Source organism: Periplaneta americana, chromosome 8 (genome assembly GCF_040183065.1).
Source record: "Periplaneta americana isolate PAMFEO1 chromosome 8, P.americana_PAMFEO1_priV1, whole genome shotgun sequence".
In the NCBI taxonomy this organism is placed as follows: domain Eukaryota; kingdom Metazoa; phylum Arthropoda; class Insecta; order Blattodea; family Blattidae; genus Periplaneta; species Periplaneta americana.
Genome location: NC_091124.1, coordinates 106436387 through 106464384, shown reverse-complemented (window position 1 = coordinate 106464384; position 27998 = coordinate 106436387). Strand labels below are relative to the sequence as shown.

Here is a 27998-nt window from a genome sequence, read left to right as displayed (position 1 = left end):
AGAATTAAAAATATGTGAGTCATCAGATGAGCCTGGCCACCTAGCCACAATGTCTCGAATCAACAAGGAAGAATTAGACAATTTGCACATTAATTGAAAAAAAAAAAAATTCCTTGCGATTTCTGAAGATTTCTGCATTTCCTCCACTGGTGATTGTATTTTCACATGTGTTCAGTCAATTGCACTTATATAGTTAGGAAAACGCGAAATCGTATAAATTCCGTGCTTAACCCTTGCCGTTCCTTGCCGTACAGAGAGTGGACTGAGAGTAGAGAGAGTGAACTGAAAGTACAGAGAGTGAACTGAGAGTACAGAGAGTGGACTGAGAGGACAGAGAGGAGCCTGGGAGGATAGATAGAGCACTGAGGGATATGGAGTAAGCTAAGAGAACAGAGGGAACAGAGACTGAACTGAGTGTCAAGAAGGTGGAGAGCGAGGATGGTGAGTAGACTGAGAGACCAGAGAGTGGACGGAGGGGACAGAGAGTAGACTGAGAGGAAAAGAAATGGACTGAGAGGACAGAAAGTGGACAGAGATTACAGAGAGTGAATTGAGAGTACAGAGAGTAAACTGAGGGGCAGAGAATGGAATGAAGGGACAGAGTGGACTGAGACGACAGGGAGAGGACTCAGACAACAGTATGGACTGAGAGGATAGGGAATGAGCAAGATGAGTGGGAATGAGCTAAGAGAACAGCGAGTGAACTGAGAGAAAAGAGAGTGGACACAGAGAATGTTGAGTTTATTGAGAGAACAGAGAGTGGACTGAGAGGACAGAGAAGGGGCAGAGATTACAGAGAGTGAATTGAGAGTGCATTGTGTGGATTGAAAGGACGGAAAGTGATACAAAGAAAACTGAGAGGATGGAGTGGACTGAGGAGAAAAAGAGTGAACTGAGAAGACGCAGATTGGACTGAGAGGAGAGAGAGAGAGAGGACTGAGGTAGTAGAACAGGGAAAGGAAACAGAGTGGACCGATATCAAAGAGAGAGTACTGAAATTACAGTGAGTGAGCACAGAGAGCACTGAGAGGAAAGAATTCTGAATCGCAGTTTCCCCAGTTCACTCTCAGTCCACTCTCTATCCTGTCAGTTCACTCTCTGTACACTCAATCCACTCTCAGTTTTTCACCCCACTCTGTCCTCTCTGTCACCTGAGTCCATATTCTGTACTCTCCGTCCTCTCAGACTACTCTCTGTCCTCTCGATCCACACTGTGTCTCCTCTCAGTCCACTCTCTGTCACCTCAGTCTACTCTCTGTCCCTTCCCTGTTGTCTCAGTCACTCTCTGTCCTATCAGTCCACTCTTTGCCTTCTCAGTCCACTCTTTGCCTTCTCAGTCCACTCTCTGTCTTCATTCTGTCCTCTGAGTCCACACTCTGTGCTCTCAGTACACTCTCTGTTCTCTCAGTCAACTCTATCCTCTCTGTCCACTCTCTCTTCTCTCAATTCACTCTCTGGTCCCCCTCTATTCTTTTAGTTCACTCGCTATCCCCACAGTGCTCCATCTATTCTCTCTGTCCTCTCAGTCCACTGCCTGTCCTTTCATTCCACTCTCTGCAGGCCTACTCACAGTCCACTCTCTGTATTTTAGTCCACTCTCTATACACTCAGTTCACTCTGTCACTTTTGTGCCTTCTCTGCCATTTGCCTTCCCTCTGACCACTCTCTCTCGTCTCAAAGTTCAGTTCATGAAGGAAAGAGGAGACTGAGAATAAAACAATGACTGAGAAGACAGTGATGACTGAAATTTAGTGGAAGGGGTTCAATGTGTAATGTTTTTTTTTAGATTTAGATTTTCCAGCAAATCCTTCATACCCACATTAATGAATTTTAATTTTAAGGGGCTCGAACTAAGGAGATAACACGCTCACTAGGTTCAAACTACAGTCCGATATTTAACGGAGGGGGTTCATTATGTATACAAGTTTAGGTTTTTCCTGCAATTCTTTATTCCTACAATAAGCAATTATACATTTTCAGGGCTCGAACTCGGACCCGTCATTGGGTTAAAACTACAGACTGTAATGTGGCGGAAGATTTGCATTGTGTATACAAGTTTTTAGTTTTTCCTGAAATGTTTTATTCCTTTAATAAAAAATTATAAATTTTCGAGGCTCGAACTCAGAGAATAATACCGTCATTGGGTTGAAACTACAGGCTGTAATTTGGCGGAAGATGTGCATTGTGTATACAAGTTTTAAATTTTTCCTGCAATTTTTATGTCTTTAATGAAGAATTATAAGTTTACGGGGCTCAAACCTAGGAAATAATGCCGTCACTGGGTGCAAACTACAGACTGTAATTTGGCGGAAGTCGAGCAGTGAGTATACAAGTTTGTAGATTTTTCCTGGAAATTTTTATTCCTCTAATAAACAATTATAGCCTACACTTTCGGTATTCGAACTCAGAAAATATTGCCGTCACTTTGTCCAAACATGAGACTGTAATTTGGCGGAAGATGTGCATTGTCTATACAAGTTTTATGTCTCTAATACAGAATTATAAATTTTCGGAGCTCAAACCCAGGATATAATGCTGGCATTGAATCCAGACTACAGGCTGTAATTTCGCGGAAGTGGAGCATTGCGTGTACATGTTTTTGGACTTTCCCTGTAATTTTTAATACCTATAATGATGAATTATATATTTTCGGGGCTCGAATTCGGCCTTAATTGGTTCCTATGTTGGCGGTTCCATAGATGAACCGTTCCTACCTACTACAAACATAATCTTTGTAATAAGACAACAGTTTTTTACACTCTTTGCGCGTCTTGTACTCTCTGCTCGACTGCATTAGGTTTTTATCGAGAGGAAGATTGGCATAAGTAACAATTTTCGTTACAGTGGAGGCAGATGAGTTAAGGTTGGTAGCTCAAAAAGCGCTAGAAATATGTTGGCACTCCTTGAAATGTTACAGCATAGCGGGACAAATACTGCAGTAGAGCCAAATATTGAAGTTCTGCGACTTTTATGTTAGACTGTGTTGACGGTTCTGTTATATGAGGGGGTTAAAATGTGATTGCTTGTATATTTTGAAAGTGAAATAATATTTTGTGATGTGAAAGAAAATGTGGGAATTAAATATTATTACATGGGAAAAAAATGGGAAAAGTTTGATGTCAGTGTGGGAATTGTCATTGAAAGTCGTTGGCGGTTCTGTACCAGTTGTGATTGTGGTATCGTGATTGAAGTAAAAGTAATTTGTACGATTGTAAAATACTTAATAATCATGTCGTCTCAGGATATTAATATGCTTATTGAAATGGGGTTTCCAAGAAATAAAGTGTATGTGATGCATGTTATGAAAGTTTTGTACATCAAATAGTAAATATTAATTTAATTTTATAATTTGTCATGTTTAACCTACAAGTCCGTGTATTGAATGCTTATTTGGTATATATTATTACAGAGAGAGAGCACTGGAAGTTACTGGAAATCAGGGTGTAGAACCGGCCATGGAATGGTACCAAATTTTAATTTATAATCCTACATGCATTGTTCTAAGGATGTTTAATATATAGTGTAGTCTATATGTATTACATTTCATTACAATTTTAGGTTATTAGCACATGCTGATGAAGCATTACTACCAGTTCCTACAGCTCCTTCAGAAACTCTTAATATTACATCTCAAGGGGTCACAGGCTTGGTGACTGAAGAAAATGATGGTAATGAAGGAGCGAAGAATGAGACAGATCAACCTCAAAGGGAAACAGAATCGCAGAGCACAACTACCGACAGTGCTATAGCTAAATCATTGAAATGCGATGAGTATGTAAAATATTTAAAACATTCTTGTGAAAAATTGTATGTATAGGGTATCCTAAATTTTTACTTACAGTTTTTTTTTTTTTTTTTGCACTTCAGGTGTGGTCGTCTCTTCAGGTCACAACTTGAGGTTGAATTTCATGCTGGGAAATCAGGTCATAGCAGTTTCTCCGAATCCACTGAAGAAAAGAAACCTCTAACGGAAGAACAAAAGAAAGAGCAACTAAAGAAACTTGAAGAAAAAATGAAACAAAAACGTTTTGAACGAGAAGAGGCCGAGAAGAAAGAAGCACTGGAAAGAGAGAAACTACGTATACGTTCTGGAAAAGAAATGGTGGCTGCTAAGAAAAAGTAAATAAACCAACTATTTTACTTAAATGTAATATATTTTGTCGGCCTAATTCTGTATTTTTGTGTGTTTGAGTATTGAAGGCACAGAAGGTGATACCGTTAAATACCGAAATTTTTTAAGAATCGTTAATAAATTCAACAGTTATTCGGGATTAGTAGGATGACTATAAGCAATAAGAATCAAAAGAGAGAAAGTAGAAGCAATCAGAGAAAACATGCCGTTGGCTATATTGTCCTGGTTACTGTTCATTGCACTGTGGTATAATCATTCTGTTTCAAATGAACATACCCTAATACTTATAAGCTCACCTTACTTATCCTACTTAGATTCTGATAAATTCTGTCATAGAACTTAAAGGTCAATCCAAATGGAGTGGACCCCTATCACAGCCATCATAAATTAATATGTCATGCTGTTGTTAGAATTGACAACGTTAGACTTAGACTCCGAGCTGGAGTTTAAAGTCAAGTGTGGGAGAATGCTCGAAGATCATAGTGACACCTCAATAAATCAACATTTAGTTTCTTTTTTAGGAGGATATTATTTTTAATAGCTGCTTCTGTTTTTTACTGTACTACAGGAAAAATATAACGGTAAGAATTACTATAACAGTATTTTATGCTTATGTAATCTAAAAAATTTGGCTTTTATATTTGTATCATTAAAGTTGAATTATTTCGATTTGAGATGCTTATATGATGCTGTATTTCCGACTGCAAGTCTAACTACGACAGTACATTAAAATCAGACAAGCATGTAACGTCGTTTTCATTTCCCAAAGATGAAAATAAGCTGTAGAAGACAAGCATGGATTCGTGCAGTACCTCGAAAAGATTGGGCTCCTACCTCTTCATCAGCTATGTGCATCAACCACTTTCTCGAAAACATGTGATTCTTTATTACAACTACAGACAAGTTGATGACACACGCACGAAATTACTTCTTACACGTAAGCTTTCGAATGATGCAGTGGGCCTCATAAATTCCAAAATTTACCTTCTAACTGAACACAACGAAACCCAATAAAAGACATAACCCAAATTTTGAAAGAGAGGCCATAGAAAAACTAAATAAGGAAAAGAAAGATCAGGTATTGGAAATAGGATGTAATGCGTGATTTTAATAGTTTTTTTGAATGAGTTCCCTGCAAATTTAAGTCTGTAAAAATGGCTTTTTAAACGAAATGTTGATTGTGTGTGGCTGTACAAATTAAATTGTGATGTTGGTGAAATAGTAAGTTGATAGTGGCATAAGTGTAGTACGTAGCAATGTGTTTTATAACAACTTAACTTTAGAAATGTACCAGTATTTAAAAAAAACAATGGGATTTCTTTAAATGATGTGAAAAATGTGCTTCTTATTCGATTGGCAGAGTTTAATGTTGGTAGAACAACATGGTACTTGGGCAGCAATTTAATGTAATAATTCACAAATTTTTTTCTCTGTTTGCCAACATAATTTTTGAACAAGTACACTAAGTGTGTAGATGACACAGTAGAACAATTGAAAACATTACATTAAGTTGAATTATAGCTACAGTGAAACCTCGATTCTAGGTTTTCAGGGGACTGGATAAATTATACCCAGAATCGAGAAAAACCCAAAATGGGGGTTTTGCCAAAATTGAAAAAGAAACACATCAACATATTTAAAAATTAATTTTTATGGTTTAATCTCAACTAAAAGAACAAAAATGCTTTAAAGAGCTTCACAACATTAAGTACACTGATCGGTTGTATCGAGTTTATCTGCCACTTTTTGAAGAAATCAAGAATGGATGTCTGTTTTGCTGGACATCTTTGATGGAGGAAGAGTAACTCCCTTTCCACCTGGTTTCATCAATATTGAAACTACACATGTATCTACAGCTTCCAGTCCTACTACCGTTCATCGATGCAGTCTTCTTCATTCTCCATGATGTCACCGCTGATAGCCTTCATAAAGCCTGCTTTTCTGAAGCAGTTGGTGATGATGGCTGCTGACACTTCCTCTCATGCACTGCAGACCATATGCATGGCAGTGACGATGGAGAGTTTGGAAACAGAATCTCCAGTTTGTCTGTTCATGGCAGCAATCTGTTTCTGCACCAGTGAACATCTATAATTCTCCTTGAGGGCATGAATTACACCCAAATCCAGGTGTTGGAAACAGCTATACAGTTAGGTGGGAAGAAAGCAACCTTCACATTCTTCAGGAATGACGTATCAGTGGGATGTGCTAGACACTTATCTACTAAAAGAATTATCTTGTTAGCACCTCCCATTTTCACGTCCAGCTGTCTCAGATAGCTGCTAAAAATGTCCATTGTCATCCAGGCACTCCTGTTGTTCTTGTAACTGCATGCAGTGTGCGGACATTTTTAAAACCCCTTTTTTTTATATTTGCAAATTACCAAGGATTTCAACTTCTCGGAATCATCTGCATTTGTACAGAGAAGAACAGTGAGTCTCTCCTTACTTTTCTTCCCACCATGGCAGGTCTCTCCTTTTATGTGGAGGCTCTCATCAGGGAGTAGAAGAGCCCCGCCTCATCGGTATTAAAGATATCTTTGGCATCAGAGCCTTCAGTGAGACGTGGAATCACGTTATCTTTCCAATGATCCACTGGCTCATCTGGAACAGTTGCACTTTCATCACACACATTTTTGTATGTAATGCCATGCTGCTTAAAGCTATGAAGCCATCCATTAGAAGCCCTAAAATTGTTTACTTTCAGTCTTAATGCGATGCTTTGTTGTGAATTGATTCTCATGCACCGCAGCACATGATTAACACATAGTTTCTGGCACTGTGTTGTGTCAGGTATCTCATCTGGATACACATGGTACATAAGGAGAGGGATAAGAACTGTTACTGAAACGACCTTGGACAAGGAAATAAGCATTTAGGGCTGAAAAAACGCACAATCGAAGCTAATTTGCTTTGTTGGGACAAAAAATTTGTTTCTTAAATGCGGGTAAAACACTAAATCAAAAAACATTAAATCGGGGTAAAAATGGCATTCCGTATGTGGGATTTGTGCCAGGACCGCAAAATAAGAATGCAAAATGTGGGTAAATCTTAAATCCAGAAACCCAAAATCGAAAAGTTTTGAAACCTATGGGCTTTATTTGGAAGAGGGTACAAAACAAATACATTTTACTATTACAGCAAGCCAAAATTCTTGACTGGCAGTCACGTTTCCTTGTTCAGAAGAAACACATTAGAGAAGAAGACAAGGAAATGTCTTATCTGGACGAATCGTGCATAGATAACAATTTAACGTGTGGATAATGCTGGCAGAAAGAAAAATATGTGTTTGATGTAAATGCATGGGGAAGTTTCTAAAAAGACTCATTATCGCAAGTGTCGAGGAAGCACAGTTAATATTTCAGGCCAGATCTACACAAGATGATTACTAAAGCCAAATGAATTCTATAAATTTCGAAAAATGTTTCCAGGAACATGTGCTTCCTAATCTTCCTCCGGCACCTGTGATAGTCATGGATAATGCATCATACCATTCTAGGGAGGTCGAGAAAACACCATCAAGGTATGACACCAAAGTGACAATGGTCCAACAGTTAGAGAGGAGGAGTATTTCTTGCGATGCTGGCATGAGAAGAGGCCTTTTACAGCTTAATTCAAGCGAACAAACTGCCACATAAAGTTTATGCTGTAGATACAATGGCTATACAGTAATCCGTCTGCCATCATATAACTGTGATTTAAACGAGATGTGCGAAAATTAAAGAATATTCTGGAAACCTAATATTACTAGGGACATGCCAGTTCCAAATTTATATCAACACGCTATTCCATTCAATCACTGTTGAAGATTGGGAGTTACTGCAGGAAAATACAAGAGCAGGAAGAAGAATATTGGAAGCGCGGTAGTGTAATGGAAATTGCAGTTGATCAAGTCCTCATTAGTACTACCTCTGCAGATACAAGCGATGAAGATGATTCATCCGAAGACAGACACTCAGTTGACAACAGTGACTGAGTTGTGTAAGGAAATTAAATATAATTATAATTAAAAACTGAAATTAGCAATTCTTATATGTTTATATATATATTGGAATGTGCTGAAAATAATATTGTTTACGCGTCTTTCTATACTTTTTCTGAGCTGAGCTATAGCATTTATCGCAACTGTCTACAAAAGCCAAAAATGTCGAGTGCCATAATATAAAAATGGCTACCATTTTTATATGGAGGTAAATAAAAATAAACCAGTACTAATTTCTGTCTACTTACAGATCAGGGTCAGCATTATTAAAAAAGAAACATTTTTTGAAATGGTCGAGTTACCAATTAATTTATTCCTGTACCATTCGGTATGGATTGACTTTTAATGATTCTATATTATGAAAATGTATTTCACTTTCAAAGTAAGATAAGAAAATTATATGTATTTATTTAATGCTTAACCAGATTGATTCAACATCATTTTGGTTTCTGGTGGACCAGTACAAAATCCCCATAGAGGGTTTTTTTTTACAAACATTTAAATGTTCCCAATTCATAATAGAATTTTCCTCATTACAAACGATACATTGAGGTGATGGTAATATATATATATATATATATATATATATATATATATATTTATATTTTTATAAATATTCCGCCAGGCAGTCGTGTCCTGTGGCAATCCTTATGACAGCTACAATCTCTTTATGGGGGTAATCAGGAAGTATCTCTGACTTGTCAAAAAGACCAGCCCATTTCTTGCCATCACTCTTTATTTGAAGATCTGAGAAAAACTCATTCTTAAATGAGCAGTTAACTAATCATTTCAAGTTGTGATATGAAAGTTGGGAGGTCGTTCGTAACAATATTTCAGTTCCCTTTTTGCTAGGGAGTCTGCGATCTCATTCCCTGAAATACCAATATGCGAAGGTATCCACTGGAGGACGACGACGACTTCTAACACTTTGAGTGAGGCAAGGGATTTTCTGATCTTGACGACTCTTGATGTTGCAGGTTGAGGGAGAGATGCCACTGCCAAAATGGCAGATTGATAGTCACGAGAATGACAACATGACTGTGGCAAGTCGGTCTTCCAAGCAAGTGCTTTAAGGCAAGATTTATGGCCTCCAGTTCGCCATCGAAGTGTGACTGATACTGTCCTAGAGACTTGTAGAAGCTAAAGACTTTACTGTAGATTCCAGCCCCAGCACATTCCTTGCTCTCGTAGAAAGAGCCATTGGTGAAAATCCGAAGCCATCTGGGCTCAGGATACCAGTCATTAAGAGCCTGCATTGCTATAGCCTTTAGTTCTGAAATGCTAACATCTGCTTTCGCCAGATTCTCCCCATGGTCAAGCCTTGTAATAATGGTTCGTGCATCTAAAAGACACTCTAATAGAGTGAATCTTCCTTAACATCAAAAGGAACATAGTTTCTCCTTATTTGATGAACATGTTGAATGAAGTCTTGTTGTGTCTTTAGCCATCTAGGGAGATTTTCGTAGCTGATCCAAAAGGAGTTTAATGACATTCATCTCAGCTTTTCATACTGCAGGATGGCTAAATGGCATACCTCCATTGTGAATGGCAGATTGTCTGTAGCAGCTTGTAAAGCCAGGATTGGAGTAGTTTTCACCGCACCCGTGATAAGTCTCATGGTCTGATTCTATACAAGCTCAAGGTCAGAGAAATTCGCAGGTATTAGAGTTTCACATCCATAGAGGTTAAATGATTTAATGTATATCTTATATGTGGAATTTCGAACAGATAAAAAGCAGCCCCACTTCTTTCCAGCCAGATGTTTAAGTATGTCTGTCACTTTAGAAATATGTTGCTTTCATATCATTTTGCAATCCAAATATAAACCGAGATACTTTGGGTCTTCTGTTTGGGTTAAAGATTTCCCTTCATATTGTAGATTAACAGGTGGTATACTATGCATGAGGGAAAAGATTGTGTAAAATGTTTTCTCTATACTAACCATCATATTATTATTCTTTGACCACGAGGAAGGTGCATTAAGAGCTTGAGTCATTATGGCAGAACACAGTTGTCTTTTTGGTAGTGAAGCCCGTTAAGGCTGAATTTTCAGAATTTTATTAAAGATTGACTTGCCAGTAATCTTTTGATCGCTTGTTGATATAGAGAGCTGAAATTGTTCTAATTTTAAAACTTTTTAAATTACATTTTATATGATACAGGTCTTCTACAGTACTGTAGAGTTTAGGTCTATAATTTTTTTTTGTCAAAATTCAACTTAAAATTTCGAAATTGGCATGTAACTTTAATTGAGAGGTCTAAGATATCGACTTTTTAAAAACAAATGCAATAGATGGAAGAGAAGATTTTCGAGAAGATGATATTAAACATTGCAGTAGCTGTGAGCAAATAGACTCACCTTCCCTGCATTCTACACTTCATCATATAGTCAAAAATGATCGAAAAGTTTGTAATTCGTAGCCATTTTTCCATAACTATAGTAACTTTCGAGGAATATCACTTTTATTGACATCGTACAAAATTTTGTCCAATATTCTTTTGAGAAGATTAACTCCATATGTAGATGAAATTATTGGGGATCATCAATGTGGTTTTAGGTGTAATAGATCGACTATTAATCAGGTTTTTTGCTTTTGACAGATATTGGAGAAAAGAAGGGAGTATAAGGGCACAGGATCAGTTATTCATAGATTTCTAAAGGGCATATGACTCGGTTAAGAGAGACGTTTTGTATAATATTCTTATTGAACTTGGTATTCCCAAGAAGCTAGTTCAATTAATTAAAATGTATCTCAGTGAAACATACAGCAGAGTCCATATAGACCAGTTTCTGTCTGATGCTTTTCCAATTCACTGCAGGCGAAACCAAGGAGATGCACTATCACCTTTGCTCTAGAATATGCCATTAGGAAAGTCCAGGAAAACAGGGAGGGTTTGGAATTGAATGGGTTACATCAGCTGCTTGTTTATGTGAATGACTTGAATATGTTAGGAGAAAATCCACAAACTGATAGGGAAAACACGGGAGTTTTACTTCAAGCAAGTAAAGAGGTAGTAGGTTTGGAAGCAAATTCCGAAAAGACAAAGTATATGATTATGTCTCTTGTCCAGAACATAGTACAAAATGGAAATATAAAGAGTGGAAACTTATTCTTTGAAGAAGTGGAAAAATTCAAATATCTTGGAGCAGCAGTAACAGACACTCTGAAGGAAAATAAACACAGAATAAATATGAGAAATGCTTGCTATTATTCGGTTGAGAAGCTTTTGTCGAGTTTGCTCTCAAAAAAGCTGAAAGGTAGAATTTATAAAACAGTTATTATTGGTTGTTCTGTATGATTGTGAAACTGTTGTTGTTGTTATCTAATGCTGGGCTTTGGTAACGAAGCCATTAGCGTTCTTGCTTTCCAATATTTCTCTTTGGTGGATCCATCAGGTAGAACTTCACAGGTTTGTAGATGATCTTCAGTCATTTCTTCTTCTTTGTTGCATAGAGGGCAATTTGGATTTGTGTAAATTCCTATTTTATTCAAGTGTTTGGCCAAATAATCGTGTTCTGTAAGCAGTCTGAATTTTGCTACTGCAGATTTATGTGGGATTTCTGGAATAATTTCTGTTTTTTTTATTAAAATGCTCCATTTTTTATCTATGGCTTTGGTACATAATGCTTGGTTTTGCTTGATTTTATATTTATTTTTAATTAGTCTTTTGATGGATGTAAAAGGTAGGCTTGTATTTGTATTCTGAATTAAATTGGATCCTTTTTTGGCAAGAAAGTCAGCAGTTTCATTTCCAGCAATTCCGCAATGTGCAGGTATCCATTGCAATTGAATTCTTTTCTGTAGTTTTTGAAGTTGTTGGATCATTTTGTGACATTCTTTAATTTGGATTGACATCATTTTATATGAATTTATTGCATATAGTGCTGCTTTAGAATCAGAGAGAATGACAGCATTTTGAAATTTATCTATTCTGTATAGTAGGTGTTGGAGTGAGATATGAATAGCCATTATTTCCGCATCAAAATTTGTTGTATGATATCCTGCTGGTTGATAAAATGAGAATAACACAGTGTAATTCCTGATCCTGAGTTGTTATCAATAGTAGACCCATCTGTGTAGATATGTAACCATTCTTCTGGTGGGTATCTATTGTTCACAGCTTCTAATGCTAGCGCTTTTAGTACAGGTTTGGAAGTTTCGCATTTTGTAACTGGTTCTTCTAAATCTAGTTGAATGTTAATTGGTTCGAAGGTTAGAGGGTTTTCTCTGCTTAAAATGTTTTCTTTAGATTTAGGGAGATTCAATTCTGTTTTTATTTCCGTGACTTTGGACAGAAAACTTGTTTGTGTTTTCAACTTGGTTGGTTGTAACAGTCTTTTTTCCCATTTTGTTGTTGTTGACCGCAGCATTTTTTCATGATGTGTTAGTGCCTGCTCCTCTAGAGTGAGATATATTGGAGGGTTCTGGGTTAGGGCTTGCATTGCCGTGAAACATGGATTCTCACTTTGAGAGAGGAATAGAGGTTAAGGGTGTTGGAAAATATGGTGCTTAGGAAAATATTTGGGACTGTGAGGGATGCAGTTACAGGAGAATGGAGAACGTTACACAACACAGAACTGCACGCATTGTATTCTTCACCTAACATAATTAGGAACGTAAAATCTAGATGTTTGAGATGGGCAGGGCATGTAGCACATAATGGGTGAATCAAGAAATGTGTGTAGAGTGTTAATTGGGAGACCTGAGGAGGCCAAGACGTAGATGGAAGGATAATATTAAAACGGATTTGAGGAAGTTGGGATATGATGCTAGAAACTGGATTAATCTTGCTGAGGATAGGGGCCTATGGTGGGTTTATGTGAGGGTGGCAATGAACCTCCAGGTTCTGTAAAAGCCATTTGTACTACCTGCGCACTTTTTCTTAAGCCCTCATTGAGAGGGGTTGTGGGGAGTGGAGAGGTTCATGTCTTCATGACTTTCTGCACTATTGTCAACATGAGAAAATGAAGCAAATGTAACTTGAAATTTACGTAAAAGATTATTGCTAACACATTTGATAAGCTATTATTAATTTCAAATTGCTTAATAAGTTTAAACATATAAGAATTGTTAATTTCAGTTTTTAATTATAATTATATTTAATTTCCTTACACAACTCAGTCACTGTTGTCAACTGAGTGTCTGTCTTCGGATGAATCATCTTCATCGCTTGTATCTGCAGAGGTAGTACTAATGAGGACTTGATCAACTGCAATTTCCATTACACTACCGCGCTTCCAATATTCTTCTTCCTGCTCTTGTACTTTCCTGCAGTAACCCCCAATCTTCAACAGTGATTGAATGGAATAGCATGTTGATATAAATTTGGAACTGGCATGTCCCTGGTAATATTATGTTTCCAGAATATTCTTTAATTTTCGCACATCTCGTTTAAATCACAGTTATATGGTGGCAGATGGATTACTGTGTAGCCATTGTATCTACAGCATAAACTTTATGTGGCAGTTTGTTCGTTTGAATTAAGCTGTAAAAGGCCTCTTCTCATGCCAGCATCGCAAGAAATACTCCTCCTCTCTAACTGTTGGACCATTGTCACTTTGGTGTCATACCTTGATGGTGTTTTCTCGACCTCCCTAGAATGGTATGATGTATTATCCATGACTATCACAGATGCCGGAGGAAGATTAGGAAGCACATGTTCCTGGAAACATTTTTCGAAATTTATAGAATTCATTTGGCTTTAGTAATCATCTTGTGTAGATCTGGCCTGAAATATTAATTGTGCTTCCTCGACACTTGCGATAATTAGTCTTTTTAGGAACTTCCCCATGCATTTACATCAAACACATATTTTTCTTTCTGCCAGCATTATCCACATGTTAAATTGTTATCTATGCATGATTCGTCCAGATAAGACATTTCCTTGTCTTCTTCTCTAATGTGTTTCTTCTGAACAAGGAAACATGACTGCCAGTCAAGAATTTTGGCTTGCTGTAATAGTAAAATGTGTTTGTTTTGTACCCTCTTCCAAATGAAGGCCATAGATTTCAAAACTTTTCGAAGAGAAGTTGGATTCTACCTCTAATTAATTTTTGCTTGCAGAACTGGAATAAGCTTTTTTAATGTGGGCACAACTTTTTGGACAATATAAAATTTTTCAATGGTGTCTCTTATAACCAATTATTATTACATGGTGTCCGTATTATACTATATATTAATGTTATTGTGCTCAATGAACTCTCTTCAATTTTATAAAATATTTTGTATAACTGATCTGAGTTGAACTGAACTGAACTGCGCCCGCGCATGAGCTCCTGCTCTTCTGGACTGCAGTGCCTAATGTAGCTGAAATTTAATGTATTAAATAAATCAATTTGAAAATTTGAATATATAAGTTACTAAATAATTAAATATAATTGAATAATGAATACAAATAGATATAAATACAATATGGACTAATGATACACTAATTAAATTAATAATAAATGAGTGAAAATGATCAGAACTAACAAAGATTATAATCATAACCAATTCAGCACAGAACCTTCCAGAATTCACGTACAACTGTGTTCAAGTACAGAAGCTAGAAATTATAATACTGGCTTCTAAGAATTAGGAAATACAATTCTGTATAGTACTTTATAATTATTCATTGTATCAAACCAGTAAATGACAGGAGGAGTCATTCTGCTGAGTTATAATATTTCCATACTTTAGCTCTGAACAGGTCCCAAGCTACCATTCCAAATATATATGTTACAACTCCGGAACATCAGAGTTAACCAGCACCCCCTGGCTTTCCATACTAGGTGACCTTCGTAGTGTAAGTCTAGATCACGAGTGAATATCTTAGGACTCATTGCTTCCATTAAGGTTCGGTTCCCCCTTCTATCGCTTACCAGTGTAACAATGCTCTATGACGTAGCTGGAAGGATAGGACATGCCCATAACCGGCATATACGGTTCAATACTATGATTCCAATATATATATTTTAAACAGGCATTTCTAAAAGAAGACTGTTTAATGCTAAGCAAGCATGTTAAAAAGTGACTTATACAATAGTGTGTGAATAATAGCATTTTTAATAATGACTTTCAACTCTTTGTGCTGATTGTCAATTGTTTCGCACCAGATGTCACACAGCTGCTATCGTAACTGATCAATAAAGCAGTTTAAACAGCAGCAGGCCTATGCTCCATAATATAATTATAACAACCGCCTATTGACTTAAACTCATCTAGGTCTACCCCAGAGTTTTGTGCTAAGCACCAGTCTCTTCAACATTTATGTAAATGATCTACTTTGTCACTTCCAATTACTAGAAGTGTTATACCATTACAGTAGCGTGCAAATTAATCCAAACAACGTAATTACTTATGCAAAAACACTCAAACGGGATAAAAAAAGGATCTAAGACATACCTCAGTAATCTATGTGGCCTCCCTTGTTCCTAATAACAGTTCTGAGACGATTTGGCATGGATTCCACTAATTTCCCACAAATATTCTTCACTTCTTCATCGCGAAACCATACACCAATGAGGGCAGAAATCATCTTCTGCTTTGTAGAACAATCCATTTTTTGCATTCTTCTTTTGCAAATTGACCACAAGTTCTCAATGGGGTTGATGACGGGTGAGTTGCCTGGCCAGGGGAGTACCTGAATATTCTTCTTGTTGAAGAATTCTGTAGTTTTTCGAGACGTATGGCATGGTGCCAGGTCTTGTTGGAACACACCTCTGCCATCCGGAAATGATTTTTGCAGCTGGGGTACGATTCTGGTTTCCAATAAGTGAATATATTTGTCAGAATTCATCATCCCCTTGATAGGTATTAATGCTCCAGGCCCTTCATGTGTAAAACAACCCCAAAACATTACTTTAGGGGGGTATTTGGGTGCTTGTTGGAGATGAGCTGCTGTTACTTTTTCGGATCCTTTTCGTACGTAAGAAACACTGTGGCCGTGGACCTCGAAATGAGACTCATCAGAAAAAAAAGTACATTCTTCCAGTCATTCACTGTCCAGTGTTGATGTGATTTTGCCCACATTAAGCTTTTTTTGCACATAACAGGGGTTAGCAGTTGGTTCTTAATAGGCTTACGAGCCCTTCGTCCAGCTTCGAAAAGCCTACGCCGCACTGTTGTGACGTGAATATTCGCCCCAGTAGTAGCCATTAACTCGCGGGTTAATTCGACAGCAGTTACTCTAGGATTTAATTTACTTTTCCTGACAATTAAACGATCATCTGCAGGTGAAGTCTTCCTTTTCCGGCCACAGTTTCCTTTTTTCTGGGGTGTGATGTATTCAGTCTCCCTGTATCGTTTTATGATCGAATTAACAGTAGCCAAACCGATGTGACATTCTGCAGCAATTTGCCTCTGTGTCATAGAAGAATGCTCTGCTAATGTTATAATTTTAGACCATTTTCGTGGAGTTGTATCCATTTGTGAAGACGACAGAATGTACACAGGATTGCAGTATTAAGTCTTCAACACAACTGAAATGCTTATAAGTACAAAACGACAGGCAAAATGTCACATATTATAAAAAAATAATAACGACAGACCTTCAACAATGGAATTACACTTACTACAGATGTCAATTAAAGTGGTATGAGCAGCTGTGAGGCCAACAATGACAGAAAATGTAAAAATATGTCATTTTCGGATTAATTTGCACGCTACTGTATATGCAGATGATTTATTCATTTAGCCGAAAGACTCTTCAAACCTAAAATAAAAACTTGAGAAAGTATTCACAAATGGAACAACAATCTCATATCAGTAATACTAATTATTCTGGTAAAATAAATTTCCCTTATGCATTTAATTGTGGGGTGTGTCGAAAGAGAATAGCTGTGATAAAAAATACTTGGTTTGACAGTTGTAAGTTTTCAGTTCAGTAGAATGTTGCAATGATTTATGTGTGGCTTCATGGAATGACATTATAAATGGCTAGTTCCAAAGTGAAATTAACTGTTCCTACAGTTCGCGATTATTATGGGTTTTGTTGAAAGGTGTGTTACATTAGTACCAGTACTGCATCAGCAGACCTGGAGAGAGAGTAGAAATTGATTAATCTTGTGTTATGATTAGGAAATATGATGAAGCTAGAGTGCTACAGAACAAGTTGTTTGGAGGAATAAAGAGGAGTTCAGCTAGATGTTTCATTATTAGAGTAAATCTTAGAGACAAGAGTACGCTAGTTTTATTGAGAGAGGATTTCATTTTGCTAGGTACGAAAATTATTAGTTTTCTTCTTCCCTTCAAGTACAGTGCGGAAGAGAAGTCACTTCCCACTGGAGAGTGTGAGTGCAGAGTGTACACGCTAGCAACAGCAGTTATGTTGGTACCATGAACTCCCGCTTGTAACAGAACAAACAGTCCACTGCTGTGGAGTAACAATTAGCAGATCTGACCATGAAACCTGCGGTCCAGGGTTCAAATGCTGGATAACTTCTGGCGCTAGACACTGGACTCATTTCACTGATGTTATCACCTTCATTTCACTCAGATGCTATATAACCATCATAGTTGATAAACCATCGTAAAATAAACCAATTAAAAAATTAAACAAACAATACAAATCTTAAATTATGTACTCACAACAATCATAGCAGATACTGGAAGTGTTTTTCTCTTTGTTTGAAGGCATAATTCAACTCGTTACACTAATTTACAAACACTTTCACTAATGTTTCTAGTGTAACTGGCTGCACAAATACTTATATTCATCTTAAGTTCATCAGTTGTTTTTGGATTATTTTCTTGTAATTCCTGACTACTGTAATTTTATAGGTTTACAATAGAAGTTTTTTTACAGCCTTATTTGCTGTCCACTTAGAGATTCGCATTGATTTTGTGGGGCTCTGCAACATATATCCGAGATTTGATCAAGTTTTTCGTTCGTTAAAATTGTAGGACTGCCACATCGTGAACTGACACGTTTTATGAAATTTATTAATCAAATCGCGATTTGAACACCTGGAATTAGGAAAACTAATACGAAATTATTCTTTCACTCTTTCCGTAGAGTTATATTTTTTCCCTAAAACACTCTCTTCCACAGTGAATATTTTTGCAGTCATCTGTCACAACACACATTGTGCTGCAAAGTGAAAGTGTCGAACCTTAAACTAATACCATTAGCTACACAACCCCCATGGAAGGTCGTGTCAGTGACTGACTTGGAGGGGAGGGAAGGGGTGCTGCCAACTGAAATACTCTCTCTGCACTGTATTAGACTCTGTGGCCTGTTACGATCTCATAGTTGAATTTTTAACCCATCATTTTATTTGACCACCTAGATATCTCTTCCTGTTTGGATGATAGTGAAGCATGGCTTTTGGGATTCTATTTGTATGCATCCAATGCAGATGATTTATCCATTGTTCTATATGGGATGTGTTACAGATTCTAATTATAATTCTTCCTTTACACTCATTATGTTTATGATCCTTTTGTTATTTCCTGCTGTGTATTTCGTAAATTTTATTTCATTAGCCATTATTCTACTTTCGTCTTTATTCCTTAATCTCCAAGCCTCATTACCGTAACAAAGTACTGGTCTTGCAGAGGTCTCATATAGGAGAATTTTAGTATTTAATTATCGTACTAAGGAAGGTTCCGTAATATTTTTACTATGCGACTACATTAACATCTCAGGAGGAGAGGTAAGAGCGCCACGAACAGTGGCTGGGGGCGACCTGAGTGGGCAAGGAACGAAGGAGAGAAGACCGTAGTCAAGTTTACAGTACTGTAGAATAGTGCAACACATTTATTAATACTGAATAATTATCTTCAAGTTACTACTACTATATCTGCTGCTGTTGAGCGATGAATAAGCTTATTGCTGTTATGTCAATAATAATAATAATAATAATAATAATTTCATACCTTATTGAGCCTAATGTACATCTAGGCTGGAAGCAGATGATTCACTATCAGAGTCAGAGTCACTCTCGGAATCCAGCCCACCAAGATTAATGACAAGTTGCTCAATTTCGTCATCCATCAAGTGATAATGTTCCCAATAAGCACTTTCGAGTCTTTTTACATGAGTTACAGTGTTTTTCTACTTGTCTACTGTTACATTTGACACGGCTTGGATAGTGTGATTTCTTAGTGATCCATGTTACGATTCGCAATTCTCCATTTTTATGATACTCCAGATGTACTTAATGTCATTTAGGTCGCAATGATGCAGAGATAATCTTATAGTTTCATGCTCGTACATTTCGAAAATAGAGTCTACGCGGTACTTCGGTGGTGAACATCGAACCTACACAAGGTCCACTAATTCTACCTTCATCATGTCAGCTTAGTAAGTAACATTATATATATGTCCAGCCAAGCTTGAATTTCTGTTTTTCTCGATGCATTATTGAAGGTTTGTCATGCTGCATGGAGTGATATGGAGCATTTTCCAAAACAGTGAGACAGTTTGATGGAAGATTGGAGATGAGCATTTCTCGGATAATAGCCTACTTTGAAAAATTCTCAAAACTCATTTCGTTGTGGTAATCATCACTCTTAGTCTTCGATTTGAATATTAGAAATGCTCCATGAACAAATCCTTCTTCACTGCCAACATGAACAGTTATCCAGCATTGTCCGTCACTGTCATTCTTTAACACACAAACTGTTATATTATCTTGCCATGATTTGCTCATAGTGTATCTTGCCAAGATTTGCTCATAGTGTAAGTAGAGTGCATCCACATCTCATCTAGAAATATCACTGTTTTCTTATTCTCACCTGCATTGTCATTAAAGTTGGAACCATCTTGTTTATCACAATAATTGTGAACTGTTTCTCGAATTCTACACAAATCGAAGTCATCGAGGTCTATTTTCTTTGAACTATATTTTCGTTTCTTACCCGAAGATTGTAGTTTGTGACCAGCAATATCCACTAATTTCGATTCTTTTCTGATTTTATATATTGTGGATTCGGACTTCCCAGTAAGAGCAGCAGCATGTTTAGTCGCATTTTCGATGGAATATTTAAATGTTCCAGAATACTTTTCTGCATCACAATACTCTATCACTTTTCTGATGATCTCACAGCCCTCACTGTGAATAGTTCGTTTCACTTTCGAAGACATTTCACAATAGCATACTTTCCACAAATTTTATTAGTGTGGTCACACAGTAAATTATTGTTTTGGTGTATTTAAAAATTTTTCTCTGGAATGTCTACCTCATTGAAAAAAAAAATATATATATATATATCCGAGGCCTAAATGAATTTACTCTTTCTAATATTTTTTAATCCAAACATATTCTCCACATAAGGCCATAATTTTTGTTCTTTCTTTATTGATTTTGATATCATAATTAAGTCTAATTTTGTTAAAATTATACATTGAAAATTGTAAATCTTCTTTTGAGGATGTCACCAGAGCTAAATCATCCACAAAAAGTAGTAGCAAATTTCTATTGAGTTGTATGTATCCACGAGGCAATTGTTTTCATTCTCTAATTATTTGATTCACATATGCAGGATGGAAGTGAAATAGCCTTGCAGATTTCCAGAGCGAATAGCTCATGTTGTATAAAACAAAAAACTATAATACAGGGGCGGCTCTACAATAAGAACTGCAGAGCTGCAGAACTGCCATTTAAATGGATCCGTAAAATAAAAAATGTAAAACGTGCTTTTATGTAATCTAGTTCGTTGTTTCATTTATTTTCCCAATTCAGTCTCCTTCGATTCGAGATTTTACTGTCTGTAGGAGCCTTGAACTGGTCGAGAATTTTATCTGTAGTGTATTTTTCGGATCTGTGATCGGCTGTTCCTGAAGCTCAACATAGGGCAGTTGGCAGCAGAAAACTGGTTTTCTTCACCATCCCATAAGACTGCATTGGAGCTGCAACCGAAGCAGATCTGTTCGAATATACAAAAGAACCGCCAACACCCTCATCTCTTTATGACCTGCGTTAGAATGCATAGGCTTCTAGACTACTGTATATCATTACAGTTCCAGTGTGTTATATAGTACTGTGGGTGGTGTGATGTGATTAGTCAGTGTGTCTGAGGAAATATTTTATTTTAAAAATGAATGAAATGAAAACCTAATCGACCAGCCCTTTTCGAAATTAAAAGAGAAATTGCACGTTAACTTAAGAAATTAGGACGTCCTACACCAAATTTAAATTGGAAATTTCTGGAAAAAGTCGAGGAAATCATGTAGCCTACTAGGCCTACTCATTTTAATACCGAAATGTGTAATGGAAGCGATTGGTTTTATGCTGTGCTCATGAAAATGCCTTCTCCCCCACCCATGTATTCTGTTTAGAGGAAAAAATACATGGACAAAGACCGGAGTGAAGGATTTAGTTAATTTGACTTAAAAACTATAAGAGCATGAAAATTCGAAAACTCATTTCAAGTCAAACAGATTTGTCACTGTTAACGATATTAAAATATTCTAACACAGCTTGATTCTGCGTATTGGATTAACATTCAGAAACAAGAAGGAAATGTTTCTAAAAAGAGATATGGTCTATCTAAAATAATTAACTGTGTGAAATTCTGTGCCGCATTTGAATTAGCGATGCGAGGACTTGCTGAATCAGGAGATTCAACAAACCGCGGTATATTTCGGGGTTTGACTGATTTTACTCCACATTTAGATTAAACTTCCAAAGATCATTTATAGGGCTCGTTACAATTGAAAGGAACTACGAAAACAATTCAAAATTAATTGCTGGATAGCAATAAAATTATTGGAAATTTCTCTTCATTGCCACCAAAACATGACGCTGAAAGTTTGATGCAAACTATCTTAATGGAATATAGGGTTAACGGAAATTCAGTCATAATTGAAGAACATGAATTAATTGTGCTGGTTAATGGTGGGGCTAACGTAATGAGTGGGAAACACGGAGAATTTGTATTGTACCCCACAGCTCATTTCTTGCCAAGGAATTAAATTTAATAATGCAACAAACATGTTCACAAACTGGTCAAGTTATGATACTTTATTGCAAGTCTGTAGGAACTTCCAGCTCTCTATTTTATAATTCCATCTGCCGGTACGGGTATAGGCTAGAAAAGTTGACGTAAAGAAATTTGGTAGGAGTTAAAAGTGTTCGAACGATAGAAAGTTCCTGATGGTTGTTCATTTGGGTATCAACGTGAGGGGCATATCTCCACTATGTGACCAGTTGTGCCAGGTGGGAGAGGTGTAGCGCACGGGGTGGATAGGGCGCGCGGATCATTGGAGTACAATTTCGGGTGCACAGTCAACTTCGAGAAGGGGCTGTAATTACACGCGTTATCCGATTTAGATGCAATAAACAGCATGCGTTTGCTAATACACTATTTTTCATGCAGAACTGCCAACCTTTATAACCGTGGGCCGCTACTGCTATAATATCATATTGATGGAAAGTTCATAGTTTTTTAAGACCTGCCTACGAGAGAGACCACGTCATTGACTGCAGAAACCTAGGAAAACCAATAATCGAGTCTGTGAAGTGAAGTGAAGTGAAGTGAAGTGATTCAAATCAGACATCTGCGCAATTTGCGTGTATTTCACTAATATTATTATAGTTTTTTTTTTTTCAGAAAAAAAAATTTTTCCCAAATGTTTAACAATTTCTTATTCGGTAACTATTGCGAGTAGGATCGTGATTTTTTTCCATATCAATAGGATATCTAATAAAGAATCTGGCGTATTTCAATAATGTGCACAGTTTTCGTGTAAATTTAATTAAAAAACTCCCCAAATTCAAACCATTGCATGAAGCGAACATGTGACAACATCTTGTCAGCTTAACATCTTACGTACAGAGACTCATGAGTTCGTTGACTTCTTACATCTGTATACGAGTAGAGTGTTTTAGCGATGATGTTGCTGGACTGCTGAAACTTCAAACTTAATGTGTTTTGTATTGGTATGTTAGATATTATTACATTACAGATACTAAAACAGATGTTTATAGACAACAACACACCACAAGAACACATCGAAGAAATCATCCAAATCACACACATCATCACAAAGCAAAACTATTTCACTTACAACAACAAATACTATACCTAAACCGAAGGATTGCCCATGGGATCACCATTTCTAGCATACTAGCAGAGATATTTTTACACAACATAGAACAAACATACATACTCAACAACAACCACAACAAATATGCAGACAACATAATATACTGGCACAGATACATAGATGACATACTCATACTATACAAAGGAAATAAACGACAAATACACAAACTATACCAATACATAAACAAAATACACCCAAAACTTCAATACACACTGGAACTTGAAAACAACAACTCCATAAATTTCCTAGACATCACCATAACAAAAGTTGACAACAAACACACTTTCAAAATATACAGAAAACCAACCACCACCACCACATACATGCACAACATATCCAACTACCCTATACAACACAAACACGCTGCATTCAGGACAGTGGTACACAGATTACTCAACATACTCATGAGCCAATAACACTACAATGAAGAAGTGAACATAATCAAATACATAGCACAAGAAAATGGTTACAATTCAAACATAATAGCAACATCATAAGGAAGACAAAACAAAAACTTAACAACACACAAAATACAACACAAACACAAGAACACAAGAAATACATCACACTAACATACGAAAACAAAAGCACACATAAGATCGCATCTTCATTCAGAAAGCAGAAATACAACATAGCATACAGAACAGAAAACACACTACAAAGACATACAACCACACAGGGGTATACAAACTCACATGTAATGGTTGTGACAAGTTCTACATTGGACAGACAGGCAGATCATTCCAAACACACTACAAAGAACACATTAAAGCAATAACCAGAGGACACAATACATCTACATATGCCGAACACATAACTAATGCTAACCATACATACACTAACATAAATAGAGACATGGAAATCCTACACATCCAACCCAAAAACCAAAAACTCAACACACTAGAACAATATGAAATATACAGACACACTAAAACACACCCTAATAAAATTCTCAACACACAGATCAATTTCAGAACACACTCACTATTTGACTCCACATTACCACACACAAACACCCTTACAACAGGCAGCGATATCAAGATGATGCTATGATCCAGTAGGCTCTGTCGATGGTGTATATACCGAAACAGCTGTAAGCCACACGTGCTTTAATAATTAACACTAGTAAGTGTCAATTTGGGCGGCCAGGTAGCTCAGTTGGTAGAGCAGCAGGCTACGGACTGGAAGGTCCATGGTTCGATCCCAGGTGGTGACAAGATTTTTTCTCGTTGCCAAACTTTCAGAATGGCCCCAAGGTTCACTCAGCCTCCTATAAAATTGAGTACCGTAGTTTCCCCTAACTATGGTCCACATTTGTCACATTTTTCTTTGTATATTCAGTACTATTCATCCAGATTAAGTGAAATTTTGGCTTCGGACTCTTGTAAGTTTACATTAAGTAATATTGACATATGTGTTTGAAATTATTTAATTACAAGTGTTAAAAAAATAATAAGCACTGGTACATAGCTGTATTCTGAGTTGCCCACCTATGGTCCATTCATATATTCATGCTTGAAAGCATGAATGGACTATAGCTGGAGCTGTAATTATTCGTAAATCAATACATTGAGTTTCCAATTTAAGGGTAGAAACATAATCTAGCACAGAAATATTAAAAATAAATGAAAAGTACATGGATTCTTTTTATTAGTACACATTACATAAACACTCAATAAACAAGTGAAATCTGAAAGTCATTTTTCTGCAATAATGAACAACTACACTTACCGGTAAAAAAACCGGGCCACCTAAAGTTTCTCAATTTTTTATGAGGTGAGAATCAGAAAATCGTTTATGAAATGAGGAAAACATTGCTTCCCAGAAAAAAACTTATTCATTATCATTAGCACTATTATTTTTAACACCAAACAGTGGATATAATTAAAAGGTGTAAAAACTTACAAATTATGTTAATTTTCTTCCAAATGTTCAACTGATTTTGTGGCCACCCAGATGTTGGTAATAGCGGGTATTGCCTCCCCGTGACTGTATGACTGTTACCATTCGCCGATTCAACTCTTCGATCAGATTCTGGATGTCAGTCTGGTTGATATTATTCCATTCTTTACTTAGAACATTTCGGAGCTGCTGTAAGTTGCTGTGAGGAGTTAGACGACTTCTAACTCGCTTCCCTAGCATTTTCCACACATGTTCATTAGGGTTTATATCAGGACTTCTTGCTGGCAATGTCATCCTATTCAATCCAACGTCGTGAAGGAACTCATCCACGATTCTTGTAGCATGAGGGCAAGCATTGTCATGCATTAACAGGAACTTTCCACCAATAAGTGGGGCATATGGTACCACATGTTAAATTAGACCTTCGATGTATCTTGGAGCAGTCAAAGCACCTCCATTAATGAAAACAAGTTCTGTGTGAGCTTCATACGAAATGCCACCCCATACCATTACTGATCCACCTTGGAAACTGACACGTGAACTGAAGGTACATGAAGAAAAACGTTCTCCTCCTCTTCTCCACATTCTTTCACGTCCATCTGTAAACTAAATATCGATTCATCTGTGAAGACCACTCGTCGCCACTCCCCCAGGTTCCAATTAGCATGATTGTGAGCAAAACGTAATCGTTCAACATGATGCTGCTGGAGCCACAATTCCTCCTCATAAGTAACTACCATATAAGTATGTGTCTTTAGCATTAATTTAACAGATCTCGTCTTCTTTCCATATCTGACTCACTGTCTGCAAGTATGGAGAGAACACCAGAAACATCATAATCTGAATCCAATTCAATTTCATCGCTCTTTTATAGTCACTTAGAGGGACGGTTGTTTTCCTTCTATCCTGAGGTTTTCGTTTTACCACACCATCATTCGTGCTAGTACCATTGATGCTGGAACAGCCTGTTTCTTTGTTTACTTGACTATAATGTTAAATGGTGTTTTAGAATATACTGAGATACCGTATTTGCAGAAGTAAATAATCACATGATCACATTTTATTGAAACAAATATTTCAAAATGAAATACAACTATGGTCCGCGAAAAATTGTGGTACATAGTTGAGGACTGACTTGTAGCCTTGAGGTTAAACATTTTTCACGCAGAGTCCTTAATCTCTGCCAGTGTAATTATTACGTGAAAGTAAATACTATATAGCCAGGTTTAATTGTACAAAGAATCATATATCTATAACATACCAGTTCTACAGAGGAGAGCTTAATAAAACAGACAATCACAAACTGAATGATTTCGTGTCTTCACACATTCAATAGAACGATGCACACTGACCTTGTTAAGCATCCATATCATTGCCACGTGTAATGGTAGATAGAAGCATCTATGGGGAACATAATTCCATCACAATGGCGCCTTAAATGGCAAACACCGAACTCTTTGGGGACTAAGTAGTACATAATGCGTTTTGGACCATAGTTGGGTGCCTGGACCATAGTTATGGGAAATTATGGTACCAGGTCTTTCCCAGGGGTAAAAGGCAGTCAGAGCATGGTGCCGACCACACCACCTCATTCTAGTGCCGAGGTCATGGAAAGCATGGGGCTCTACCTCCATGCCCCCCAAGTGCCTTCATGGCATGTTACGGGGATACCTTTACCTGTTTTTTAAGTGTCAATTTGTCAATCTTTTATAGGCTTTCTATTCATTTACGTGTATCCTACAGTCTCTTTCAATGTGCAAGGTTATTTCACTTCCACTCTGTACAATGAACAACCCACATCCTTGTCTAATAGCTGAATTTCTGTCTATTTGTGATAATTTATTGTCACAGTTTACTGCAATTATAGAGTTTATAAATGTTGGCTTTAAGTTGTTTTGGAACATGTTCTGTGGCTAATACAGTTAACAATTTATTTCTGTTTACCTTATCGAATACTTTTTCAAAATCAATAAAAGCAATATGTGTTTCCAAGTTGAATTCCCTGTGTTTTTCCATCAATAATTTTAGTGTAAAATATCCATCCCAACATAATCTTCTCTTTTGGAAGCCATTTTGTTCTTCTCCAAAGAGTGTTTCATGATATTTCTATAATTTGTTCTTGATTACACTAGTAAAGATTTTATATCCGGTGTTCAATAAACTGTTATCTCTGTAGTTGTTGTATGATCTTACATCTCCTTTAAATATAGGAACTACGATTAATTTTGTACAACTAGTTGGTACATTCCTTTGAGAAGATTAACTCCATGTGTAGATTAAATTATTGGGGATCATCAATGTGACTTCAGGCATACTAGATCGACTATTGATAAGATTTATTTTTGTATTCGACAGATATTTGAGAAAAAACGAGAGTACAAGGGCATAGTACATCAGTTATTCATAGATTTCAAAAAGGCATATGACTCGGTTAAGAGAGAAGTTTTATATAATATTCTTATTGAATTTGGTATTCCCAAGAAACTAGTTCCATTAATTAAAATGGGTCTCAGTGTATACAGCACAGTCTGTAGAGATCAGTTTCTGTCTGATGCTTTTTCAATTCACTGCGAGCTAAAGCAAGAAGATGCAATATCACCTTTAATTTTTAACTTTATTCTAGAATATGCCATTAGGAAAGTCAGGAAAACAGAGGTTTGGAATTGAACAGGTTACATCAGCTGCTGTTTATATGGATGAAGTGAATATGTTAGGAGAAAAGCCACAAGCTAGTAATGAGATATGTTTGGAAGTAAATCCCGAAGAAACTAAGTATATGATTATGTCTCGTGACCAGAACATAAGTAGTACGAAATGGAAATATAAAAACTGGAAATTTATCCTTTAAAAAGGTGGAAAAATTCAAATACCTTGTAGCAACAGTAACAAATATAAATGATACTGTAGAAGAAATTAAATGCAGAGTAAATATGGAAAGTACGTGCTATTATTT

The 27998-nt window shown here is 36.7% G+C and overlaps 1 protein-coding gene across 12 annotated transcripts in view; it reads left to right on the top strand.

Moving 5' to 3' along the window:
- The first annotated feature begins 2928 nt into the window (after nt 1–2928).
- LOC138704924 (UBX domain-containing protein 1) overlaps nt 2929–27998 on the top strand; it is a 189908-nt gene continuing 164838 nt past the window's right edge. For 7 of the 12 annotated variants that reach the window (XM_069833331.1, XM_069833332.1, XM_069833339.1 and 4 more), the window contains exons 1-4: nt 2940–3285; nt 3410–3463; nt 3559–3771; nt 3868–4119. In XM_069833331.1, the coding sequence (XP_069689432.1) occupies nt 3092–3285; nt 3410–3463; nt 3559–3771; nt 3868–4119 (713 nt within the window). In that variant the 5' untranslated portion in view covers nt 2940–3091. Of the gene's footprint in view, nt 3286–3409; nt 3464–3558; nt 3772–3867; nt 4120–27998 lie in introns of all 12 variants that reach the window. The other 5 variants (XM_069833329.1, XM_069833328.1, XM_069833330.1 and 2 more) reach the window with 4 other exon arrangements.